Source organism: Triturus cristatus, chromosome 11, assembly GCF_964204655.1.
Source record: "Triturus cristatus chromosome 11, aTriCri1.1, whole genome shotgun sequence".
NCBI lineage: Eukaryota > Metazoa > Chordata > Amphibia > Caudata > Salamandridae > Triturus > Triturus cristatus.
Genome location: NC_140594.1, coordinates 404,263,159 through 404,290,108, shown reverse-complemented (window position 1 = coordinate 404,290,108; position 26,950 = coordinate 404,263,159). Strand labels below are relative to the sequence as shown.

Below are 26,950 nucleotides of genomic sequence, written 5' to 3'. Positions count from 1 at the left end.
TAGTGAATTAGGAGGCAAGACTGTTAACCTCTCTACGCTACGTCTCCTTTATTCTTATTATATATGGACAACACAATATGAACAACTAAATGAAACACGAAAGAAGTTTTTAAACAGCTCACATCGCCAACACGTGTATTTCAAGGCGCTCTGATAGGCAACAAGGAGGCACCGTGAAATAAGATATCTAACTGTGATCGCATGATCTGCCCAAGCAAGGAAGAGGGAACTGATCCCAGGTTTTCCAGTTTCTTATTGCTTAATTCATCCACTAGGTGATAAGGTATCTCTTTCTCTTCCCCGTGCTTACATCAAAGGCTAGTGGGTGTCTTGGATTCCTGGCGCATGAGGTTAGAGCGTGGGCGGCAGGCAGAGACCACGTGGAGGCTCGGCTTCTGGATCACGCCTCTGGTTCGACCACCTCTAGTGCGCGTTTCTCTCTGAGAGAATAAGGATCTTGAGGCACACTGACAGTGTGTGGAAATTGTTTTATGCACTTAAGAATGTAGCCAAACCCGTCCTCTGCCCCAAGCACTGGATCCCATCACCCCCACCCCAAGGCTGTCCAGCTCACAGGCCACGCTGGAAGTTAAAGTGAGCTGGCACCGGTGGAAGCACCCCGCTTGTCGGTATGCTCAGGCTTATCAAAAAAATTCTCTCCAGACTCCCCTTCAAAGCCAGACAGATCATGACACAAGGACTGGTACTTTCTCGCCTGGATTATGGCAACGCCCTTTATCTAGGGGCACCCCAGTCCACCATCAATAAACTGCAGGTCATCCAAAACTGTGCAGCACGAATGCTCCTGCAAGCCCCCCGCCTTGTCTCAATCAAACCTGGCCTAAGGAAATTGCACTGGCTCCCAATTAGGGAAAGAATTGCTTTTAAAAGCTTAAGTATCGCCCATCGCGCCTTCTGGAAGGCTGGCGCCACCATTAACCATTCCCTGATTTCCCCTTATCTCCCTAACAGGCATCTTAGGTCGGCTTCTCTGTTTTTGACCTTAGTGCCAAAAATTAAGAGATCTAGAGCAGGCGGACGATTGTTTTCCTATAACTCCTCAAGACTCTGGAACTCCCTCCCTCTCCATCTGCGTTCAGAGCCCAAACATCTCTCCTTCCGCAAGGGGCTAAAAACGCTGCTGTTTACCACCACTGACTAGGTCCCCCCTCCCACTCATGTATACTCAGTTCGCTAGCGCTGGGACGCCTCAGGGTAGCCATCGCGCTTTATAAAAACTCCATTCAACGTGTGCCATATGTTTTTGTATCACTGAAATACAAACGGGATGCCAAAAATGTAGAGATTACGGCCATCCCTTCTCGGCCAGTTCGACCCCGCCCACTGCGCACGTTCATACTTTGATAAACTTGATGAAAACAGAATTTGGTACTCACTTTTGCACCTCATTCACCAGGACGCTACAATCAAGCAATCACGCAAAATATTCCAAGTGAATCAACTCGTTTAAGGAGATGGCTCCCACATACAATATCTATTGCCTATGTAATGGCCACAACATTACTTTAAGCTGTTGTGGAGGTTCCATAAGCCTTCAAGGATGCTCCTTTCTAATAGTTTGGACCTTGAGATGCCTAAGAGCACATCTGAATATCCTCAAACCTTAAAGCACACAAAAGAGGCTAAATGAGAAAACTACATGTTTTCATTGGTTTCTATTGTATTTGCATCTGCCTTTTGTCTTTATTGCTATATATTCAGTATTGGTTTTGTGTGCTTTATATTCGGCTGTGCTATCCACTCTGTACACTGCACTGGGGGCGAGACCTGCGTTCGGCACGTCATAAATAAATATGTTCATAAATAAATGTGTACCCGATTTTAATCTAAATTGGAATCTTTGATTTGTGTTTGGGACATCAACAGCTGAAACTCTTACATGCTGGGTACTGCAAGGATTGACTAGGTCACTCTCCTGTTTCCACTAGACATGCATCTCTACAAGTTGCTAATTGCATCATGGGCGGGCAATAGGTATTGATGACCAGCATGCCTGTAACGTCACAAGCTGTTCGCTATGAGATAAACTTTATGGATGAATGCAAACGCTTTGCAGTTTAGCGGCATAAACTATGGAGTATTAGGTTCAGAATCATTGGTCTTCAATGACTTCTCAAAGGCTATGCTTATTTTGACATGTACCGAACCAACACTGGTATGCGCAACATTGTTGTGAAATGCCCGCGTGCTCTCAGTGCTAGTCACTCCTTAATGGAAATGCAAGAAAACTGTGTCTACTTCACGGGTGCTTCTTCCATGCTAATACTTGCACCAAGCATTAATTGTTTTCCTGGAAGCATAATTCAGTGCAATCTTGGACTACTGCCACACTCTGTATGAAGGCCTCATGAAACTTCTACAAATGTCAAGCATTTCAGAATAGTGCCTCTGGGTCTAAGTTTAAGCACTAGCCTCTATGCTAATTTCTGCATTGGCTGTTACAATCAAGCAGGAAAAATAAAGGGTCACGGGGAGAAGGGAGTTGGGGAAAGAGCCAACTGACGACGGCAGCGAAACCACCCCCAACCCAACCACCCTCCCCATGGGTGGGCAAAAAAACTTTCAAACCGCTCCCCATATGCACACACAGACGCACAACCGACATGCTGTGAACAGCGTCCGAGAAGGGCCGGAAAACCGACGGAAACAAAATACACTCAGCACAAACGGACAGAGCGCCCAGGATGTAGAAAGGAAACGCAGATGCGGGAAGATGCACGCGTTTTTCTTAAGTCTCACCACTCCTGTCCCAACCACGATCGCTTAAAGTCCACAAATATCCGTACACGGTTTAAAAGACTTCACCAAAACAGGGCCTCTTGAAACATTGCTTGTTATCATTTTTGCGGCTCACCTCAGCTGCTGGGGGAGACTTCCCCTTCCTCTCCTACGGGCACCGACGCGGCAGAAGCGTGCTCTGAAGAATGTCCGTGGGGAAACATGGCGGGGAGGAAAGGGAGATAGTGACGCCTTTTTCCGAGGTCAAGCAGAAATGCCTCGTAGAAACGCAGCGTCATGTTCGGATTCGGGGGCGTGTTTTTCTTTCTCTCCTCTTGCCATTGGCTGGAATGTTTACATTCCAGAGGAGAGAAAGAAATTAAAAAACGCCCCCCCGAATCCGAAAAAGACTGGGCTTAAACGGACAGACGCCCCTCTCCACCAATGGGTGGCCTCAGTTTGGGAAGCCAGCCAATGGAGAAGAGGGGCGGGTTCAAGCCCCGTACTGAAATCATTAAATCTCGCAAGCGCAGCCTTCGCTAGCTGAGACCTAAAAAGGTGCGGGGTTCACCTAGATACAAGAAAGCAGAAGGTCACAAGGAACACAACTTCCTAAACTTCAGGGAAGTGTTGAGCACTTCCGCCAAATGGACACAACAGGATTTCTGTCAGGCCCAGTGGGAAAGCCATCCTTTATGGAAGAGGATTCCTCACACACATAATATTGGCCACAACAACAGCGTAAATAATATATCTATGGGCCGATTCTGATATTTGTCCTCTCCAGTGGTCTCCCTTTTTCGCAACACCCCAACCATCTTCCAAGAGCATATCCCTTGCTTAAAGCGTTTATATCTCGATGCAAAGGAACAAGGGGAACTGGTAGGTGGATAGGTGCGGTAGGATGTGTGCTCGTGTGTCCCTATCAAATTATTTAAGATGATGGCCGATTTTGGAAACGCTTCTTCATGCCATGCCTGCTTGCCTTTCATCCTGTTGTGAAGGAAGACGTGAATAGTAAGAGTTCCAGAGTCACCATGAAGGTAATTTTGTTTATTGTCTGCGTTGTGTGATCAATGCACACGTGCTCTTGGGCGGTAGCCTCCAGCTCTTTCTCACTTGAGTTTCTAATCTTTTTTTTCTGCTTCCTTTGTTTCTTTTGTTTCCTTGTCTTTCCCTCCGCGTCTCTTCGTATATCTGACTTCCCCTCCTTTTCACAATTTGCTTCTTTTTTCTTTACCACTCCTTCATTCCATCCTCTTTCTTTAATTTTCATTCATGCTCCTGAACTTTCTACCTCCATTTGCTCTTTCACTTCTTTCTTTTCTCCATTCATAATAATTTCACCCTTATACTTATTTCGCACTATCTTTTCTTTTTCTACGTTTCTTTACTTGTGGCTCACCTTTTTCTACTTCTCACTTGTTCTCTTTTCACCTCTTATTCTATTTCACACTCCTTCTCTCCTGTTTTCTTTCCCTCACCCTCCTTACCTCTACCTCTGCCTCCATGTCTATCTCCCTCACGTCTGACCATTCTTTTGTTTACTTTTCTCCCGCCACCTTTTTACACCATCCTTCTCTTCACTGTTTCTATCTATCCTTTCCCTTTTGCCCTCCCCCACTTCCTATGTTTCTTTTGACTTGCTCATGTGTTTCCTTTCCCCTCCCCTGTTCTCCGTTTGCTGTCCGTCATGTCCTCACGTGGTTCCTACAGTGGGCAGACAGACCACAGCTCCGGCCACCATGACGGCCGCTTCCTCCGGCAGCAGCTTGGGGTTGGTGGAACAAGGTAGATGTGTCCTGAAGGGACCTTCTCTCCCTCTTCTTACTCGGTTTGCTCCCTCTTCCTTGGACTGCAGTTCGCATGTGACCCTCCCCTCACCTCCCTTCACACCACAAATGAGTGTTGATCCCGGTGCTGTGGACCTGATCATGTCCTGTCCACATAGTGCTTTCCCACTTGCAAATGATAGTTAAGCATCAGTAATTGGAGAAATGCTGCAAAGAATGAGGAGGCCAGGCATGGGTTGGTCAATAATCACAAGCAAACAAAGAAGTTGTGGCAAACCTGTAACACAGGGCCTGTATATATTGGTAGCTCTTAAATAACTGGTATTGGCCCATGTCTGGGTGCCAGTATCGACATTTTGAAAAAGATCTTTTGCACGCTTCTGCAGTAGTGTCTGTATTATTAGCTCACCCCGTGCACATTTACACCATTGGGGTGCAAAGTCTCTGCCTCCTCCATTGCCATGTGTGCCTTCTCTTGCGCTATTCCTGCTGCTATGTCCTACCCTCGCCTGTTGCCCACCCTCTTTCTTATCTCTTTGCCTGTGGGATGAGCTGTTGGCACTGCATGGGATCTGTTAAGCCTTGCTGCATGTCCTTGGGTTCTGCCTGGTTTACTTCGCTCTTTTTACTAACAGCTAGGCTCCTTGCTCCTGCGTGTGTGTGTATTCTCTCGCTGCATGCAGTCAATGGCGTGTTCCTGCATGGCGCCAACAAGAGGAGTCCCCTCTAACGAAGCAAACACAACAGTCTTTTATGCTTCCCTTGTTCTTCGGACTGGAAATGTGGTAAATATCCTGCTAGGAAAAGCCTCTCTCTCTTAAAAGAAGATATTTTACTCACTTGAACTCAAACCGCACCTTAAAAGTAGAACTCACTTGTGCATTATGATTACTTTTAGAAGTTTTTAAACCAAGCAGTAAAGAAATCCTGTTCAACACCATTGTGAGGAGCTTCTTAGTTTGTTCCAGGTACAAGTTAAAGTAATCTATTCTTGAGAAGTGGCATGAACAGGCTGCTGATGACAGCAACAGCTAAAGCTCTGGGAACCCAAGCACTTTAGCTCCTGCCAGTAAAATGCTGCTTATGAAAGTCTCTACAAAACCTCGTGGCACTGGTGGTGGATTGGTGGATCTACCCGCTGCATGTCTGATTCACTCATTGGAATTGAAGATCCCCCTTTGACAGGAAGTCTCCCTTCTTCATCGTAAGATTTTCACTGATAATCATAAACGTAGAATAGTCTGCCAGTGTGCGAGTATCTATATCCATCCAAATGTTGAATTGAAACTTTGACAGGCAAGCTTTAGCTGCATTTTTCTGTATAAAACAGCATTGTAGATAAAATACAATCCAAATTGCAGCATTTGATGTATAAATGATCTATATAGTGAAATAACCTAAAAAAATGAAGCTTCCATTACCCAGCATGCACTGTACCTGACATTTTGTGTCTCAGCCTTAGTTCTTTTTTCCGGCTCGTGCTGACTGAATCTCAGAACACTTCAGGTCAACCACGTTTTTTCTTAGAAAGCTTCTTCAGAAAATGAGTTTTTCCAGCTTCATTCAGTCTTTTCAATACTATGATACATTACCTGTGTTTTTACATTTTAGGGGAATTTTATTATCTTTACTATGTCTTCACTTTTTGTGAAGTGACACTCCTGTGGGGGGAAAGGAAAGTGCTTCCTATCCACATGACCTGTGTGTGGTATGCCTTCCTGCTTCTTATTCTGTTAAAGAATGTCCCTGTTGTGAAAAAATGGCAGAAGGGCTCTTAAAGACAGAGCAGGAATACACTTGAGGGACAAACTAGAACACAGAGCAGAAGAGGAAAGGAAAAAACAAAAGAGGGCTCCCTCAACTGCACCAGGTTCCTCCCTTGAAATGGACACCCATAGAGGTAGATCCAGGGAGAGAAACACTAGAAGCATTACCACCATTGTTCTAGACAGTCCTGCACCGCTCAAGAGCACCAGTTAGCTTTGAAACCATTGGCGCCAATGTAATAATCTTTGAGAACCTCAACGGTTCCAACTACATCGACATCTATAGCCCAGGTACCGATCGCCACCTCCTTGGTAGCACTTCCATTGACTTCTAGTCCATCAATGTCAAGAACAACTCCTTTGACAACAAAGGTTACAATACCAGCAACTGGACAAGTTATGACATCTTGAACCTTCAAGAGCGTCAACAGGCTACACCGGCACACTCCACTTTGCCATCTTCAGCCTCATGTAATCACATATTGGCACCCAGAATGTCCATGACACCGGAGTCAATCATAAGATCGAGAAGATCAATGTCAAGAATAATCTATTTTGACGTACTGAATAGCCTCAGTCCACCTTATCAGCTCATTTTGATGCAGTCATCCCTATGGATAAACCTATTTTACTACCCCAGACCAAGATTTATCGTTCCTGCAGAGGACTCGGTACAAGAGCCTTTACAGCTGCTGACCCTATCACCTCTTCCAAAAACTCCAGTGCCACACAGTGTCATCTCTCCTCTGGCATTAATAATGCCTGACCCACTTTTACCACATGAATTTTCAATGGTACCAAGACTTTCGGAAACAACAACACCTTGTCCATCATGTACTCCAGACATGCGTAAATGAAGGAGAACATCCTATACCTCCAAGCGCATCAAGTGGCAACGCAACAGGATCGTCATCGCCTATGCCTCTCGATGATCGTCCCTAGTGGATGACATTCTGCCAATCCAGGATATCTTTGTTAGAGCTGCGGCAAAGCTCGGCATACAAATAGATGCTCCCCATTTGACTGTAAAAGTTGTAATGGAGACACTGCAATTCTGTGCTTCTTCAAAACCAACACTACCACTGGTTTCAAGCTTCACAGATCTTGCAGAAAATATATTTTTAACTTCACCCACTTTGAAATTGTCTACTACGCATTTCCTTACAAAATACAAACTTGTCCAACAAGATCCTGTATTTCTCTGCCAGGAACCAAAACCACACTTGGTGATAGTCTCTGCAGCACAAAGGAAGTATAATTCGGCACCAGAGATATCAGTGCCCTACAGTAAAAGTAAGAAGATGGATTCTGTGGGTAGGAAGGTATGTGGTTCAGCAGCAATAGCCCTCAAATCGGTTATTTACTCTGCTCTTTTCTGCAGGTATGACAAAGCACTATGGGAATCCGTGCTCCCTTTCACAGACTATACCACCAAGAGATAGAAAACAAGAGTCCACAAAGTTTTAAGTGGGGTACAAATTTTCTGTAACCAGTTCATAAGTGCAACCATTGACCCAGCAGATCTAGCAGTGACTACATTTGACTGTGGCATTGCTTTACGTTGAGCATCATGGCTTCATCTACCATCACCGAAGCCAGATGCACAATAAAACAAGCATTTACAATGCAATAGGTCTCGCAATGACATTATTTTGAGCTACTGACATTGTAAAAGGCAATGCCTTTAAAAAAAAATTAAGGGCATTGTTGTTTTTTTTTTTTTTAAATTCTTTATTCGGTCCGAACGACAGTTACAGGTCATATATACCATGTTTCTAATTTGTATTATTTTTCCATCAAAGCACATCAAAAAAACATTCAATGTTCGTTGATGATACATTTGACAAAGTTATACAATTCCCAGCTGCCCATGAATGCACCTTTCTTCATTGCGTGACATAATTATTCTCAACACAATAATTTATCAGCTCGCCACTTTGAAAGGGCATTGTTATTTACAAGACCAAAAGCAACACCCATTGCATTGCATAGCGTGGGGTCTGTGCTTATTAAAGTTGGAAAAATAAGTGTGTGTTCGGAGGGCAGAGAGAGAAGACCTAAAAAGAGTGCCAAAGATCGGCATACACAGAGCTTAGTTTATACTATGTAGGGATAACTCCAGCCATGTCTATATACAAACATGAAGATGAGCTGTGCCTCCGCACGTTCACAGACCTAGAAAGGAATAAAGCTCACTGACCGGCCTTACCCTGCATACTGCTCACGGAATCAAAGGAAGGTTGGACAGAGAAACCCGATACATGAAAACAAAGCTGTGGCTATGGGCTACCAAGGGATGCCTTTTCTGGGTGAGTGAGGGAGGAAGAGAGGGGTGTACAGAGCCTCTAAAGGAGGGGTGGGGTGTTCTTGGCGTCTCAGGGGCTGAAGTGGACGGGTCTCACGGAGTACAGCTGAGCTCCATGAGGATGGGCACCCCGAGGTATCTTACCGGGTGTGGGGGTGTCGTCCCAAAACCCCGGGTCAGGATTCGGGCTGGTTCCGCAATGGCGGGTAGAAGCCTGACTTGTTTGTCACAAGCACAGATGATGGCTCTCGTGACCTCTGCTGCACCCTGCACCTCCCAGAGATGATGCACAGCTCCGAGGCACGTGCGGGTGAAGCGCCTTTAAGCACCAAAGATTGCGTCAGCGGGCAGCTCTGAAAGAGCAAACAGCACTATTTTAATTAGAAATCACTGCTGACTTTTGTGGCGGAGAGGGTGGTGACAGGAAGGAGGCAGGCGCCTGGCCCGCTGACCTTTCTGCCGGGACGGGGAGGAGAGAGACTCGGACAAAGGCGAGGAGAAGGGGAAGAAGAGGACGTGATAACGAAGAGAGGGAGATGGAGAGAAAGGTTCCTAGGGTGGCGAAGTGGTGCTAGTAGGGGGCAGCTGCCTACCATCCCTTCTATCAAGGAGGGTGGGGGAAGATTGGAATGAGTTATTAGGGGACACAAGATAAGGGGTGACAGGAAGGGAAAGGAAAAAAGAAACAGGGACATAAAAATAAAATGAGAAAATATACGAGAGCGACATGGAAAGAGAGAGAGCTAGAGAGAGATGGAAATAGAGAGATGGGAAGAGAGAAAGATGAAGAGAGATGGAAAGAGGGCGAGATGGAAAGAGAGAGACGGGTTATGAAAGAAAGAACCAGGAAAGTGTGATGGGGGAAGAAGATGGCAGAAGATTAGTTGGGGGGAGGGAGAAGCAAAGGGATGAGAGAGAGTGAGAGATAGAGAAGGCAGATGGCGAGAACAAGCGAGAAGGGGGATAAATATAAAAGGATGGAGAGACTGTTAGGGAGGGAGAGGGGAGTAAAGCCAGAGATCAGACGAGAGAGGGGGGGGGCGAGAGAGTGGGAGGACATTGAAGGGAGAGAGAGAAAGAGGAAAGCCATTGATTGAGATAAAGGAATGGGAAGACTGGCAGGCACGGAAGAAAGGAGATAAAAAGAGGAAAGAATAGGAAAGGCGGGACGAAGCTCCTGCACACCAATTCGCTCTCTCCCTCCCAGAACACTGTGGCCCCGACGGACTTCAGACACGTCTCTCCATGGCTCTTACACCAGCCCCGCACACTACTTACAGTAGTGTCGCCCTCACTGGCCTGTGTGCACCAGGGTCGGCTGCCGCGTGCACCGCATTCACTTTCAATAGAAATAATTCTACCGCCAAAACACCTCGACCTCAGGAGACGTTGCTTCAAATCTTTTTATGTGCCAGTGTAAAGGGGCCGGCCATGTTTGAAAAATATTTAACAGTGCCTCTGAGCTTCCCACCGACTGGCAGCTGTGAAAATAAAACCCGACAGAGCAAGGTTGTAACAAGCCAAAGAAACACTAGCGTGCGGCAGCGCGTTAACAAGGAGAGATCAAAGTAATGGAAATGTCATTTTCCGTAAAATTCACAAGTGTATCTGGTGAAACTGCCCAGGCAGACTCATGGTACCCCACGTTACTTTCATCAACGGAAGGCACTTCCTCCCACACCTGTGCCCTGCGCGGCAGCCTCCAGGAGAGGTCGGCTCCTCCCCGCCCCTCCCCCTCTCCCCCCCCCCTGCCCCCCCCCCTCCCCCTCCATCAGCACACCCTCCGGCGGGAAAGCCCTTGGAACTTCTCTGGGCTTTGTATGTCATCTCTGCGGCGAGAGGCTCCCTTCCGCACATACTTTATGTTTTTTTTATTAAAACGCCAAGCCCCTCGTTTCATCTTCTAAGAGGCATCGATCCGCCGCACTCACCCGCGCCCTTAATATTATTATCATTAAATATCAGTTCCTTGTTTCAACTTCTAAATCCGAGATTAAGTGTGAAGTGAACGTTGACATATGAAATGTGCATTCCCCTACTTTAATCAACTTCGATGTGAGTGAGGGGTGGTGTTTGCGTGTGTCGTGGGAGGACTGGCTGTTTCTTTACACCATTTGCTTACATTTTCCTGCGTTCAGCAATAACATTATCGACGACAGAAGTATTGAAGGCTGAGAGGGCCCGATAAGACTCAAAACCATGGACTGCAACTTGCAAACAGAATCACACAATATGAACTACATGTGGCAGTGAATGTCCTTTGAGCCTTTAAAATTGAGCTAGAAGGACAAGAGTTACACAAATTTCCTCCGATGTGCACTCCCCAAAATCACAATGAATTTGAGTTGTTTTCCTGCTGACGTTATGTAGCTGGAATTCCCATTGACTCTTGATGTTTTTATTTACTTTACAACCTGTCTGCGATGTGTCTTCTGTTTTGCACTTTTTGCACAGCAGCAATGTGAGCGCCTCAGTTTTGTGGGATTGATAGGAACGATCATATAGTGCCACACGCCTGCCATACAGACTTCAGGGTGCTTTTCATTCCAACAAGAATCTGTGTGCCTTCAAAAACAAGCGCGGTCCCGAAACAGGACCGCGCTGCAAGCATGGGGATCTCTTGTCTTTATGGGGCCATGAGTTTCTAAACACATGGCCCCATAAAAATAAGAAACGGCTTTGCGACAGCAGCAAAGCAGGCCACTGAGTCCGGCTCGGAGGTGAAAGGGTGTCCACCAAAAACCCTAATTTCCAATGGCAGGCCACCATTTAGCATAAATGGTGACCCCAGCCAATGGAAATGAGGGGCGGGGCTTCAAGCCCTCTACTGAAACTCCTCGTTAACAATAAATCTCGCCGAGGTGAGCAGCGCTTTGCGCTGCCACGCCACGCAAGACCAAAAAATGAACATACTTTTTCAGGCCGTATCCTCTTCAGCTCTCACACTAACGAAGAAATGGAAAGAATGAAAAAGGACTCTGAAACTTAGTTATGGGCCTAGAGGAAAATAAAGTATCTTACTGTGCACACTTCTAATATGGAGACACCAGACCAAATCAAAGACTGAGCGTTCTATCCCTTCAAAGGTCCTCCTGAGTCCTTCACCCAGTCTCGGAGAAACAAACACAACATCACCAGCCCCAATATCTTGTAGACCTACAAGGGGCCATGAACAGAAGCCACAACATTCTTAGAGATTCCATTCCAGTAAAATCATGCTTCTATAACAATAACAAAAGTAGAAAACTGCATCTACTCTGTTCGACTCTCCAGTGAGGAGGAGTGTATCTAAAAACCTAAAGGAAAGTGATTACAACCATCAAATGGTTCTTACAAATTATCCAGAAAGCCTACAACATCCAATTCAAGCCTCCTCTGCCCATAGTTCCACAGAAACCAGCACCACACCATCAGCTCCCTAAGCTTTAGTTGCAAATAAAAACTGTACGCCAAAAACCAGTATAGAACTGGTTTCTGTATCAGGAAGTGAGAATGGTGTCTATACAAGATATTTTTTGGTTCCCTAGAAAGGCCCTTAGGAAGAATTCAGACCCATTCTATACCTGAGGTAAGCCAGCAAATGCATAAAAAGGAGAAATTCAAGTTGCTAGAACTACATCAGATCTATCCACAACTCATAAAGGGAGTTTCACATTTCAGTAGAGAAAAAGCACAGGAAATGTCTCCACTTCCTTGTTGGCTAAACTCACTACCAATACAAGGTACTACCGTTGGACCTCAAATCAGCCCCAAAAGGATTTTCAAAATGCACAGCAGTAGTCTCGGCATACCTCTGCAAAAACAAAATTTATGTCTATCCATATTGAGATGATTGGTAGATAAAAGATCACATGGTATGTCTGGTACAAAAGGATTTTGACGTCACAGTTGCATTATTAGACAGACTAGGTCCTTGTATGGATCTATAAAACTTGATCATGTCTCCAGTTCATGCTCTGGATTACCTAGGAGCATCTCTAAATACCAACATATGAAAAGTGTTTCCTTCCGAGGCCAGAGTGTGTGCCATTTCTCAAAGTTCACCAGTTTCTACGCACCACAATGCCATCAGTGAGAAGTTTCATCTCTCCTAGAATCCATGGCGTCTTTCATTTCCATAGCGCCATATTCCCACCTCTACATGAACCCACTACAACAGTGCTTAGAAGACTAATGTTTGTAACATCACAGCGATTGGGAAGACAGAATATCCTTGACTCAACAAGCTCAGCAGTGCTTTCAGTGGTGGCTCAACAAGCAGAATCTACCCAAAGAAGTTCCATTTCATCAAGATATTCACACTCAGACTATTTTGACAGACATTTCTCTTAACGGAGGGGGCACACACATCAATGATCTTACAGTTCAGGGTCTGTGGTCTACCAAACATCAACTATACCACAACAATAATCTTGAGCTCAGAGCATTCACCTAGCTCTCGGGGCCTTCCTTCCAGCTCTATCCACAAACCGAGTTCTAGTACAACTGGACAATACCTCCACCATGCACTATTTAAACAAACAGTGAGGAACAAGCTCAAAAAACTCTATCTTGAAAGACCAAGTGATTTGGCATTGTTTGCTGGAAAGAAATTTCTCTTAAAACTCTTCACCTTCCAGGTCTACAAAACCATCAGGCTGATCTACTCAGCAGGTGCTTCTACGAAAATCATGAGTGCAAGCTTGACAACAGTATCTTAGATTCTGTCTTTCAAGATTGGGATTATCCACTGATAGACTTATTTGCCATGGGCCATCTATGGATCCAGCATGTGGGACCCACAGTCGATGGGCTGCACTTTTTAGGTGACTTGATAGAAAAAATGTATATACGCTATTCCCCAAATACTGCGGATACTGTCAGTAATTATCAAGTTCAAACAGTCTTACTCGACCATGATCCGAATAACTCTGGAGTGGCTGAGGCAATGCTCTTTCCAGGTCTCCTTTACCGGTCACTCATACCCGCACAAAATTACCATGCAACTCAACTTCATTTTGTATTGTCCAGAAAGGGAGGGAAGATCCTCCCCCCCCCTCCCCCAACATACAATACTTGAATTTTGCAGCATTGCTCCTGAGGTCATAAAGTATGGACACTTGAATTTGCCACCAGGCGTTATGAGCCACATTCGTGCCCGGAAAATGTTATCCTTCCTTACTTGTTGGTTCATTCCAAGCTCCAGTTTTATTTGATTAAAGTACATCTAGCTCTCTCCATGTTGTATCGCAAAAGCCCAAATTGATCCCAGCAATCAAAGACGTCTTGGAAGGACTAAAAAAACAATTACTTTCCAGTTTAAAAAGCCTGCTTCCCCTAGGGAGTTATATTTGTTTCTCTCTAAATATATAGCTACTTCTTTAGAGCCTATGCATAAGACTACATTGCAGCATTGTTTGTGGAAAGCTGCTTTCCCAGTTGCCATTACTCAGTAGGTTACAGGCTTTATTTGCTATTGAACCTTACTTAATTTTCCATCGCAATAGGACATCTTTAAGGACACATCCTTTTTTTCTACCTAAGGTCATATCAGATTTCCATATCAGTCAAACTATTCTTCTCCCAGTATTTTTCTCCAGTCCATCACTAGCAGAGAGATCTTTACATTCCCTGAATCTAAAAAGAGTCCTAAAGTTTTATCTAGAAAAGACCAAAAATCACCAGAAAAAACAGTCCATCTTATTTGTAAATTATTGTCCATTGCGAACAGGAATAGCATGTTGTTACCCTCCAGCAAACAAATCTCTACCTGATAGACTCAGAGTCCATTCAAAGAGAGGAAAAACGGCATCCAATGCGTGGGTTAGGAATGTCCCTCTAATAGATATGTAAAGCAGCAACCTAGAAATCTATTCATACTTTCACTAGACATTACTGTCTTGATGCAATTTCTTGAGCTGATCTAATGGTGGTTCTGGCTAGACTATGTAATCAGGTTAGCCAGCACACTCAAAGCTCATCACATACATACCGCATGCCTTAATTGCAAACTGTCTTATTTCTCTTTTTTTCTACTTTACATTGACAACCTCATAGTGGGGATATGCTGGCTTCTCTTTTCTATGTTTGACTATCAGTGAGAATCCTACGATGCAGTTTTATTTTTACTTGTAATCCTGGTCCTGCATCATAGGTATTCTCACTGAATTCATAAACAACCCTCCCTCCTCCCAGGCCGTCAATTTAATTTATTCGTTCTGTCACCCCCTCTATGATCCCCCCTTAGCATTTTATATTCTCCAGTTAAAAAACAACTGAATCTCTGAGGCAAGATACCAGTACAGTGCGTTCTGGGTAATGGAAACTGCTGCCTTTTCTTAATGGTACAGTGTTTGCTGAGTGCAGGTAATGCACATTTGGCCTGTTAGGTACCTTTACCTTAATTATTCTTCATAGTTAGAGCAGACATTTCAAATTATTCACTATATAGCACATTTATCCACTAAATGCTGCAATGTGGTTTATATTTTATTGACACTGCTGTTTTCTAGAGAAAAATACAATTAAATCTAGCCTTTTATATGTGCCACTGGACTGTTCAATATTGAAGTGGCTACTTCCAACGTCAGAATTTTTGTGTGTGTGTGTGTATATATATATATATATATATATATATATATATATATATATATATGTACATAAAGTGTCCTAGGGTCTCCTGCAGACAGTACTATTCTATGTTTATGACTTCAGTCAGAACACCTGCAATGCAGAACCTCGATTACAAGTAAGTAACCTTTTCTTCTCCCTCAGAGACCATTCTCAGTATTTAATGATTGAAGAAAATACCTTTGTAGACAGCAAGGTGAGCCAGTGACTAATGTAGTTTGGATGGCTATGGTAAATTCTCATGGCTGAGAATCCTCATTGTCCTGCTAAAATGTCATTTTTGACCCCAGCTCTCGAGTCTTACACTTATTGGGCTTATAACCGTCAAACGCAGCTGCTTGTTCAAGATGGCTATGTTCAGCTCATATTCCTATGTTTTTGAGTTGCAGAGATATGAAAGTAAAAAACTTAAATACAATAATGGTTAATTCATATAAAAATGAACTATAACATTTTAGATCCGCAAAATAGACTCTCAAAAGAAAAGGCGTGCTTGAGCATGATAGCTGCCCTTTAACACACTAGAAAACTCATAGGCAGAGCTAACCGCTGGTGGAAAGCAGTCAAAAGAAGAGCCAGATATTAAAACATGTAAGGGATTGTTTGAGCACTTATTGTACAGCAGTGCTGACGAGAATGGGGATTTGCACTGCCTATTACTCCTACTTTTAATCACACCTTTGGCTGTACTTATATTGTTGGTGTTTATTGCCTACAGCTTGGACTGTCTACTTTGTGTACTGAACTTGTTTGTGAAGCAAAAGCTGCATCATAAACTGAATTCAGCTGAGCACCCATCTTTGTCAATTGAGCTTCTTCACCTCCCCAATATTTTGGAATCCTTGGGGCAGTGCGAGAGCTATGTTGCTTAAAGCTATGAAGCATATTTTGCCAGATGGCTATATCCTGCATGGCTCTATCGTCACCTTCCTTACTGCCCAGTACATCCATCTCTTTTCTAATTTTTCCAAACCAGCTGGGTATCTCTCAGCTGTCTACTGAAGCAATTACAAAGTAATGAGCTGGCTGTCCAGGAGACATTGGGCTGGCCCATACTGTACATGGTATCAGGCAGGGGATGTAGTTATTACTTTTCAAGTCGGTGCCTTACCTCACCAGACCAACTGTGTGGGACTGGTTCTCTAGAGATTAAAAAATAGTATTGATGGCCATTGCTCTAGTATGGTGACACTGTTTCACTACAGCCTTTCAGACTCATTTATACTTTGGAAAGTGGCCCACCAGTCTGTCTGGTGAGCAACCGCCATGGCCTCATCTAAAGTGTCAAATGACAGCTGCCCTTGATTGGAGATCGCTACCTGCCTGTCCACCGGTGTGATGAATGTACTTTAATTACTGCTGAATGCTAAGCTGGCCACCTTGTTGAAGAGGGGCCTTATTCTTGCAAAGCAAAAGTAAAATGTCCCTAGCATGCAGAAAGTTTTGTCTCCGCATGTCACGGACATTTGAACATTTTCAAATATTTTTGAATGAGTCCATTGGTTATGTTTTTTAAGTGGCACCTCAACAGCTTTCAAAGAAGCAGACCCATGTAGGTTCTAGCGCATTCTAGTGAGTAACTGACTTTGTAAATGTGTTCCTTTCAAAGGTAGGCCCTGATTGTAAACTGGGAGATAAATTCCCTTCGCTTGATAACCAGAATTTCAGCTATGAGAATTCCAAGGTCCGGATTATTGAGGGATAGGTGTCATGTGCTAGAGCGAGCAAAGATTATATATATGTAGTCAGCCTTCTTGAAGGAAACGTCCTCATCAGAATTCAAATTTGTCTGATAATTATCACAACCCACTGTTTTAATTTGACAGATTCAGGCAGATCAGACTTTCAGAAGTTGATTCGGGTATAAGGCTCAGAAAAAGGAAAAATATGCAAATTTGGTTAAACAATTTTAATTTGTATGCCTCCTTTCCAAGCTGAAAACTCAGAATTGGAGTTGTTAACCACGTGTTAAATAGCTTACCCCCACTTGTGGTAAATGTCTCCCCTCAATCTGCACAAATTGTAATCTGTACCTAAGTTCATGAAAATTTATCCTATGTGAATTTCCTGAGAGTCTGGCATTGAGCCAGCCTTCCCAAATACAAATCGGGAGCCTCCTCCAGTAATACAGATTACCTTAGAAAAGTTGAGTGTTGTACTGTCCACAGACCATGAAACTGTGACATCTGCTTACTAAAGTGTAGCATTGCTTCCCATTCTTCGTTTTTATGACAGTAAGTAGTCCAGGTGACTTTGTAAAGAACTGGGCCTCGTAGTAGGCTCTGGTAGAGCACTGTGGCTTGCATTTCTGTGGCGGGGCCGGTGAGACAGAGACGACAAAACAAGTGGATGACGTTTTGGTTGAGTGCTTTATTCTCAACGTTATGCAGGGGTTCTCTCAACTCAGTCCTGTACAACGATATGATGTCCAGGGGTCTTCCGGGCGTTTCTCGCTGTCTGGGGCGCACTTAGTGATATATTCGTCTGCGGGCTTCTAGGCGGTCTTCTGGCCAGTCCTCTTTTGCTGATGCCGAGTACGCGATGGGGATCCCTCAGAGAGATGGCACTCCGTTTGTGGAAACAAAAGAAATGAGAACCAGGAATTAGGACGGGGTCTCGTGAGCCGGGGCAAAAGGGGCCGGGAGTGAAGGAAACCCAGTGCTTTCAGTGCGCTCTCTCGGTTGTGGCTGTGAAGGGGTGCACGTGCGAGGGGTACACTAGGGCAGGGTACAGGACACAATACAGGTACTACGAGTCTGGGTTTAACAGAGGAGGTGATGCGGTTTTCCCTAACCAGCCCGCTACCCTTCCACGTACCTGCTCGAGCCACGCTCCTCCCCTGGGAACGTGGCCGGGCGCTTCGTGGTATCGTTGGCCTCCTGGCTTGTCGGGGTCGTCTCCGTCCGTTCTCTCCTCCAACGTGCTGCAACCTCCTCTTCTCCACTCACGAATCGTCCTTCTCCGCTCAGAATCACCTTCCACCTCCAGGGAAACGCCGTCCCTCCTCTTCCGGGTTTCTACGGGTTTTGTGTATCCCAGCAACGTGACGTCATCGGTGGGTGGGGTCTCGTCGTCCCGAAAGGCGAAATTAAAGGAGCCCTGTTCGTTTTCCACGGGCCAGTCCTGTGAATAATAGGGATACCTCTCTTCCGGTTGTCCTGGCACCTCGGGTTGCTGCAGGGGGAAAGAAGGGGTCAACGATGCGTCCTTTGAACAGCAGTTCCGTTCATGGGTGAGTGGTCCTACAGTGTCTAACGCCCCGTCACACTCCTCCCCCCCCACCCCCCCCCCCCTGGAGTCTCCCGTTCGGGGAGAGGGAAGACCCTCGATAAGAAAGCCGCGTTTCCGTTATCTCTGCCCTTCCTATGTCTGATGGTGAAAGCGTATGGCTGCAAGGCTAGAAACCAGCGTAGGATTCTGGGGTTCTGACTCCTATTTTTATGCATCCATTGCAGGGGGGCGTGATCGGTATATAGGATGAATGGTTTCCCTTCCAGGTAATATTGGAGCTTATCTATGGCCCATTTTATGGCCAGGCATTCCCTTTCAATAGTTGGATACTTGGCCTCCCTCGAGAATAGTTTCCTGCTGACAAATAATATGGGGTGTTCGATCCCATCCCCTCCCTCCTGAGACAACACCGCCCCTATACCCAGGTCTGATGCGTCTGTGGCTAGTATAAAGGGCTTGGAGAAGTTGGGGGATAATAACACCGGCTGTTTTGTGATGGTGTCTTTCAAATCTGAAAAGGCGCGCAAAGCCATAGGATTCGGCTGTAGGAACTCCCGTTGTTTTACCCCCTTGCGCAGCAGATCCGTAAGAGGGGCAGCAGTGTCTGCAAAGTTGGGGATGAATCTACGATAGTATCCGATAAGCCCCAGGAATGCCCTCAGATCTCTTTTGTTACGGGGAAAGGGGGTTCCCTGAATAGCTCGGACCTTGGAGGTTTGGGGTGTGATAGAGCCCTCACCTAACACAAAGCCAAGATAATTGACTTTTTTAAACGCTGCTCTGGATTTCTTGGCGTTTATGTGTTATCCGGCTTTTTGTAGCGCGGTGAGGATCCTATTTAGGTGTTCCAGATGCTCCTCCCAAGTGTCGCTGTATACGACTATGTCGTCAAGGTAAGCTGAGCTAAATGACGGGAAGGGTTGTAGAATCGTGTTCATAAGTCTTTGAAAGGTAGCCGGGGCCCCATGAAGGCCGAAGGGTAGCACGGTGAACTCGAACAGCCCTTCGTCCGTGATGAATGCTGTTTTCTTCCTATCTGCTTCCCTGAGGGGTACCTGCCAATAACCCTTTGTCAGGTCTAGCGTGGTTATGAAGGCGGCTTCTCCGAGCTTTTCGATCAGCTCGTCTACCTGCGGTATGGGATAGGCGTCAAACGTAGAGATGGCGTTCAGGGCTCGGAAGTCCATACAGAAACGACGCGAGCCGTCTGGTTTCGGCACCATAACAATAGGTGATGCCCAGTCACTATTCGAGGGTCGAATCACCCCGAGATTCAGCATCTCTCTGACTTTGTTTTTTATGGCCTGTCTTCGAGCCGCCGGGATGCGGTAGGGTTTTTGTTTTACCTTCTGTCCAGCCGGGGTCTCGATATTATGTTCCACTTATGATGTTCTCCCTGGTCTGTTCGAAAATATGTCCTGAAATGGGAGGAGAATTTCCTGTAGTTGCTGCTGTCGTATTCGTGGAAGTTCATCACTTATAACTAGTTCGTTCAGGGTGGCGGGTTCTTTTTGTGGTAGGGGTAGGAGCAAGTGGGCGCTTGTTGGGGGAGGTCCTATCCACTTCTTTAATAAGTTTATATGATATGTTTGTATTTTTGATGGTGAAAGTCGTAATCGATAGGTGGTATCTCCAATCGTACCAACCACCTCATAAGGCCCCTTCCACTCATTCTTTTCTTTGCTGGCGCAGGCCGAAAGCAGGATCAATGCCCAATCCCCTACGTTTAGTGTCCGTAGTTTTTTTCCCTTGTCATAACATCGTTTTTGCTTCTGTCTTTGTAACTCCAAATTGGTATATGCCAAGCTCCGTAATTTTCCTATTTTGGACCGGAGCTGCTGGGTGTAGTCGAGGAGGGCCCTTTATTCTTGTTCGCCTTCCATCTCCCATGCGTCCTTGGTCATTTCTAATAAGGATCTCGGATGTCTGCCATATAGGAGTTCGAAGGCTGAACATCCCAGGCTGCTTTGCTTCTGTGCTCTCAAGACGTAGAGGGCTAACGGTAGGAGGCGGTCCCACTCAGGCCCTTCAGCCGAAAGCATTTTCTTTAGTGTGGTTTTCAGGGACTGGTTATACCGCTCGACGAGTCCGTCCGTCTGCGGGTGGTACACCGATGTCCGTAGGTGTCGTATATCTAAGGTTTTACAGACTTCCTTCATCAATTTTGAGGTAAACGGAGTGCCTTGGTCGGTTAAAACCTCCTTCGGAAATCCGACTCTGGAGCATAGCTCGATCAATCTTTCGGCTATATTGGCTGTTATGGGTGCCCGTAGAGGGAAGGCCTCGATAAATCTGGTTGCATAATCAACAAGTACCAGTGCGTACACGTTTCCTTTTGAGGAGCGTGGCAGCGGTCCGATCAAATCCATTCCTATTCTTTCGAAGGGCCGTCCTACAATGGGTAAGGGGACCAGAGGAGCTGCTGGGGGACGATGTAGGTTCCTTCGCTGGCAAATCTCGCACTTCGCACAATAGTCCTTCACCTGTTTATAAATCCCGGGCCAGTAGAAATACCGTAGTATACTATCTGTGGTTTTCTCTGTCCCACTGTGTCCGGCGGTGAGATGGGTATGGGCGAAGAAGAGAACCTGGTCTCGGAAAGACACGGGCACCACTAACTGAGGGCCCTCTACCCCCCTCCCGGTATAGGAGATCCTTGGTTATGAGGAATCTCGGGGTGTCCTGATCCCGGGACATGTGTGCGCTTTCCCATGCATTGAATAGAGTGGAGTCATTGGCTTGGGCGAAACGAAAACTGCGGTCCGTGACCCATGGCTCGGGAGAGATAAGGGTCGTTGCTGTCCTAGGGGTTGTCGCAGTGGATACCGATCTATTAAAGAGGGACAAAAACCCCGGATTATCCACCCCCAGAATTACATCCTCCGGCAGGGAATCAACCACTCCTACCCTTACTGTGCACGGGTCCTTATCATAGGGTCTCATTGTGACCTGTGCAAGAGGGTAGGGCCTAACATCCCCATGGACGCACTTTATGTGTACTAGAACATCCCGGACATATTGATGGGGACGTATCAGCCTTTTCTGGACTACAGATTGTCTGCATCCCGAATCTAAGAGGGCTTTTACTGGTCTACCGTTTAGCCACACACTCACGTAAAATGAGGGTCCTGTTTCGGAGGCATACATTATGGTTTTGGGGAGATATCCAACCTCCATGGGCTCTTCGGTCGTTCGTTTCTTGGGGCATAGTCGAGCTATGTGGCCCCACTCTCCACATTCGAAACACTGGGGCCCTCGGACCGATGGCCCATCAAGTCTTAGGGTTCTAGGTTTCATTGTATCTGGTACCGCTTTCTTTTTCTCGGTTTTGATGGGAGTATGTGTCTTTGTCCCCTTCTCATAGTCCCACCCCGTGATTTTAGGTTGTGCTCGGGCATAGTTAGCTGCCATTTCGATGGCTTGCTCCAGTGACAACCCGGGGTGTTGTTTGAGCCACCTCTGAGAGGCATACGGCAAGGCCTCCATGAACTGCTCTAAGTATATTTTGGTCATCACTTCCTCCTTAGTGCTGGTGGCCGGTCTTAGCCATTTATCCGCGGCCATCTTCAATCGGAAAAACAGAGTTTTGGGGTTCTCGCCAGGTGTACACCTCTCTTTCCGGAAGCGGAGTCTGTAGGCCTCACTATCAAGCCCTAGATGATCCAAGATGACTTCTTTGATTGTTGGATAGGGCGTATTGCCCGTGGGGTTGGCCACCTGATATGCAAACTGCGCCTCCCCTGACAGGAGCGGCGCCAAGAAGAAGGGCCACTTTTCCTCCGGCCATCCCATTGCTCTGGCGGCCCTCTCAAAGTTAATCAAGAACACGTCTGGGTCCTCCCCCGGGGTATATTTCTGTAAGGCTATTCCCGAGGGGTGAGGAGCGGAAAGGGTTCGAGACTCCAGGGGTGTTTGGACTATTGCGACCGGAGGTGGCTTTTGCAGGCTCTCCATGTGGGCCGCAATAGTGTTTTGAAAAAGGTCCCGGTCTGCTTGGGCTGACGTCATCTGCTTCTGCACCGCCCATTCCAATTTTTCCTGTCCTTTGATAAGATGCTGGATAAGGGCTTCCATCTTGTCTTCCAGACGGACCGTGAATCCCACTTCTGACACCAGTGTGGCGGGGACGGTGAGACAGAGACGACAAAACAAGTGGATGACGTTTTGGTTGAGTGCTTTATTCTCAACGTTATGCAGGGGTTCTCTCAACTCAGTCCTGTACAACGATATGATGTCCAGGGGTCTTCCGGGCGTTTCTCGCTGTCTGGGGCGCACTTAGTGATATGTTCGTCTGCGGGCTTCTAGGCGGTCTTCTGGCCAGTCCTCTTTTGCTGATGCCGAGTACGCGATGGGGATCCCTCAGAGAGATGGCACTCCGTTTGTGGAAACAAAAGAAATGAGAACCAGGAATTAGGACGGGGTCTCGTGAGCCAGGTCAAAAGGGGCCAGGAGTGAAGGAAACCCAGTGCTTTCAGTGCGCTCTCTCGGTTGTGGCTGTGAAGGGGTGCACGTGTGAGGGGTACACTAGGGCAGGGTACAGGACACAATACAGGTACTACGAGTCTGGGTTTAACAGAGGAGGTGATGCGGTTTTCCCTAACCAGCCCGCTACCCTTCCACGTACCTGCTCGAGCCACGCTCCTCCCCTGGGAACGTGGCCAGGCGCTTCGTGGTATCGTTGGCCTCCTGGCTTGTCGGGGTCGTCTCCGTCCGTTCTCTCCTCCAACGTGCTGCAAACTCCTCTTCTCCACTCACGAAAAGTCCTTCTTCTCCGCTCAGAATCACCTTCCACCTCCAGAGAAACGCCGTCCCTCCTCTTCCGGGTTTCTACGGGTTTTGTGTATCCCAGCAACGTGACGTCATCGGTGGGCAGGGACTCGTCGTCCCGAAAGGCGAAATTAAAGGAGCCCTGTTCGTTTTCCACGGGCCAGTCCTGTGAATAATAGGGATACCTCTCTTCCGGTTGTCCTGGCACCTCGGGTTGCTGCAGGGGGAAAGAAGGGGTCAACGATGCGTCCTTTGAACAGCAGTTCCGTTCATGGGTGAGTGGTCCTACAGTGTCTAACGCCCCGTCACAATTTCTAAAGTTTTTTTTTCTACCTCAATAGCCATTGATCCGACTGCATCCTTATAACCATCCCTTCGGTGGGGTACTCAGATTTCAGGACTTTCATCTTAATATCTTGAATGTCCCTAGGTGTCAGGACCATGGTCGTATCATGGCTGTTTCAGGTCTTCCCCTCGGGTTTTGCACCTGCATTCTTCCTTCGGTATGTAAACGCTTCTTTGAGCACCCCACCGTCCTATAAGTGCAAGTAGGAACTGCAATGCTCATGAGCCTGCAGGAGCCATCTTGGGTGGCTCCGCTGTAAAGGGAAGCTGCGCCCCACCTTGTCGCTCATTATTGTGAGGACCTCATGACACCAAGAGACTCTATTTCATCAGCACTTCAGAGTTTACATTTGAACAAGAAACTTATTTATTTGCACCCAAAGGTGTTTCATGCCGTAAGAGATGCTAGAACTGGTATCCAACTTTTTTTTCTGCTCATATTACCTTCTCAAATTATCCATTTATTAAAGGGTTCCTTAGATTAATAAATGGTTACACCTTTTTGTAGTTCTGAAGGAAATGGTTCCACTTGTCCTATTTTGATCTCTGTAACTGAAGAATTACTGTGATAGAGGTGAGGTAGTAAAAGAGTTACCAGCTTACATAGGAAGTGAGATGTCAAGAGTTGCAGCACTATTATGAGGCAGTGAGAACCAGCCAATTGATCGTGGTGTAACTTGGGGGCCAAAAGCAGCTACAGTGGTCATGAGGTACTTTTCTTACAATCCATCCTGTATCCTTTTGCCTCAGCCGCAAACTCAAAAATAATGTTCTCTACTAAAGACTCACAATTTTCAATCTCTCAGAGGAAGAGAACATATCTTAGTGGCGCCTTGGGGTCAGAAGTTGGATTTTACCTATTTTACATGTGTAAAAGACTTCAGCACATTCCTAGAAGTTTTTTTTTAAAGAGAATTTCTCAAGGTATTAAAGTTTAAGATGGCACCTGGACTCAAATGCCAGAACTGATCTATTTGATCCATTAGAGGGACAGTTTGAATCTTCTATCTTTCATCACTCCCTGGATCGTGGCTTGCTCTTTTCAGTGCTTTAGTATCCAATAGTACTTTTTCCAGAAGACACTCACAATCTTTCAACTAAAGCTAAGGCAACAAGTGGGGCTAACCACAAGCTTGATCACAGAAGGAGGTTGGAAGGCAGTCACATAAGAAATGCTACTCAAATTCTATGAGCACCTGTCATATGGAACCAGGTTTCAGAGTTGGGGCTTAATTTAGTCAAATTACGAACCTGAAACCTAACATGAAAAACATTTTGTCATAAAATCCCAGTCCTTTTTTCTTCATTATCTATTCAAAAGACATGGCTCTGTAAAGGAGAAGGAGGATCAATTAAGGCGATACGACACACTTTGGTACCGAAACTCCAGCAGTCATAATTCACTGGGTCATTTGCACTGACAATAGCCACCTTCAAGTCCCTGTTCAGATATGCATTTGAGGTTGAATCTACCTCTTCTTTATTGGAAGTGAACGTTAGGCAGCAAAGCGACACTATAAAGATAGAACTATGCACAACTGATGTTTAAGTATAGTCACATGACCTAATACAGGCAAACAGTGTATACCCAGGTTCTGTCTGTTCTAATTGATGGGCTTAAAGCTTCCAAAACAAAGTAGTTCAGAAGAGTTTGTGGAGCGGAGGTACCAGAATAATATGGAAAGTATAATTTCTAATATTACTTAACCTTCTTCTTCCAAATATGGTATCTTTGTTTATCTTGAGTAGTCACCCATGTGTTCCCCTCTAACTCTGTCAACTAAACCTGTGACGATGAGGGTGAGAGTTAACAAGTCTTGGTGGGTCTGCTTCAATTGTGGGTGTTGCAAAGTTTGGAGCCATAATCCATTGTTTGAGAACATGTGCCTCACATTCAAACAAACACAAAGGAAAGGGCTCCTGAAGGAGTAATTTATACGTATTCAGAATCCAGTTAATATAGAAATCCAATTTGTATGGAATTAAACACCAAATGTTAATGATAAGGCGTACCAAATAAATTCTGAAAAATATTTTCTTTTATGAATCTGACAACCAATAAGCATACATTACTGATGTTTGTTATTTAAAAACAGATATCTATGTATTACATATGATCAATTCTAACAGTGTTAAGTCAGGGTCCTTAATTAAGCATTGTGAAAAACACAAGCAACCTATATGGTCAAATCAAATTCTCCTATGTTATGATCAACATAGATCTATATATCCACCTAATATGATGCAGACTTTCTGACTAAAATACATTCACCATTGAAAGTATGTTTGTAAATTATTTAAGTCGCTTCTTGAGACTTAGTGTGGACGCACTGTCGACGTTTTGGTCCCAGATGGCTAAACAGTCTGAGAGACCATCATCAGGAGTATATAACGTTAACAGAGCCAAACGGATAGGACCGTGAGAAACCAACAGTGCCACCTTATAAAAAGCCATAATTCCAATGTATGTAGATAAGAATGACCTCAAAGATCTGTAATCTCTCCGCAGTTTAAACTAAGCGGTCGCCAGTGTTCTCCCGAATCAATGTAGGAAAACAAACAGATTATACTCTACTCTTTGTAAAGAAAGTATGCCAAAATCAAATGTGTTATGCGGGGAAAAGGGAGTTTGGTTTCTGGAGGGAAGTGTAGCCTTAACCTGTATCAATGCAAAAAGCGGTGCAAGCGCTAGTAGAGCTCTCCATCTGCTGTAATAGATATTTAGTGACTGCTTCAAGAAGTTATGGCTATAGCTGTAGTGGCCTGTAGAAAAACCAGTCCTTGCCTCTGATTTACTGATTAAACTTGATATGTGGCTTTGTCAGCCATGTCGGGCACACCATGTGTGAGTGACTATACCCTAACCCTTTTTAGCTTTCAGAAGTACCAGCCAGCTGAGATTTCTAAAGAATGAGAGGTCTCTCTCCTACTCCTACTCGTACTCAAGTCTTGATTCATGAACAGAAGCGAGGGTAGGAAGGTTGTGACAGTAGATGTGATGTCACCTCTATCACCAAGCACGCTAACCCCTGCTGAAGCCTGTGCATCGCATTTTATATTGCAAGACAAAGTGGCATGCCTCCCAAAAAATCATATCTGCTGTCTTTATCTTCATGGAACCTTGACTTGTGCTTTCTCTTTTCTCTCCTCCTGAACTCCTCCCTCTCCATCTGACTTTTTCACTTTCTCTTCACTAAAATGTGCACCTGTTTCCCTCTCTGACTTTGCCCTTCTATCCATGTCTTGTAAGGTAAGGATCCTTTTCCACCTGTGATCTTTTTAGCATGATCTTAATACCCAACATTGATGGTGAAAGGGGCGGGAGTGATGTACACATTCAAGAGTCCATGGGAACATTCCCAGGAGCGCCCCTGAATGGAGCTATCATTGTCTAT

At 45.5% G+C, this 26,950-nt stretch overlaps 1 protein-coding gene across 50 annotated transcripts in view; it reads left to right on the top strand.

Moving 5' to 3' along the window:
• The window catches only part of CAMK2B (calcium/calmodulin dependent protein kinase II beta), a 925,878-nt gene that overhangs the window by 685,007 nt on the left and 213,921 nt on the right, over positions 1-26,950 (top strand). For 31 of the 50 annotated variants that reach the window (XM_085635969.1, XM_085635966.1, XM_085635921.1 and 28 more), the window contains exon 13: positions 4,456-4,530. The exons of the other annotated variants lie outside the window; for them this stretch is intronic. In XM_085635969.1, the coding sequence (XP_085492095.1) occupies positions 4,456-4,530 (75 nt within the window). The remainder of the gene's footprint in view (positions 1-4,455; positions 4,531-26,950) is intronic. 50 annotated transcript variants of the gene reach the window in all.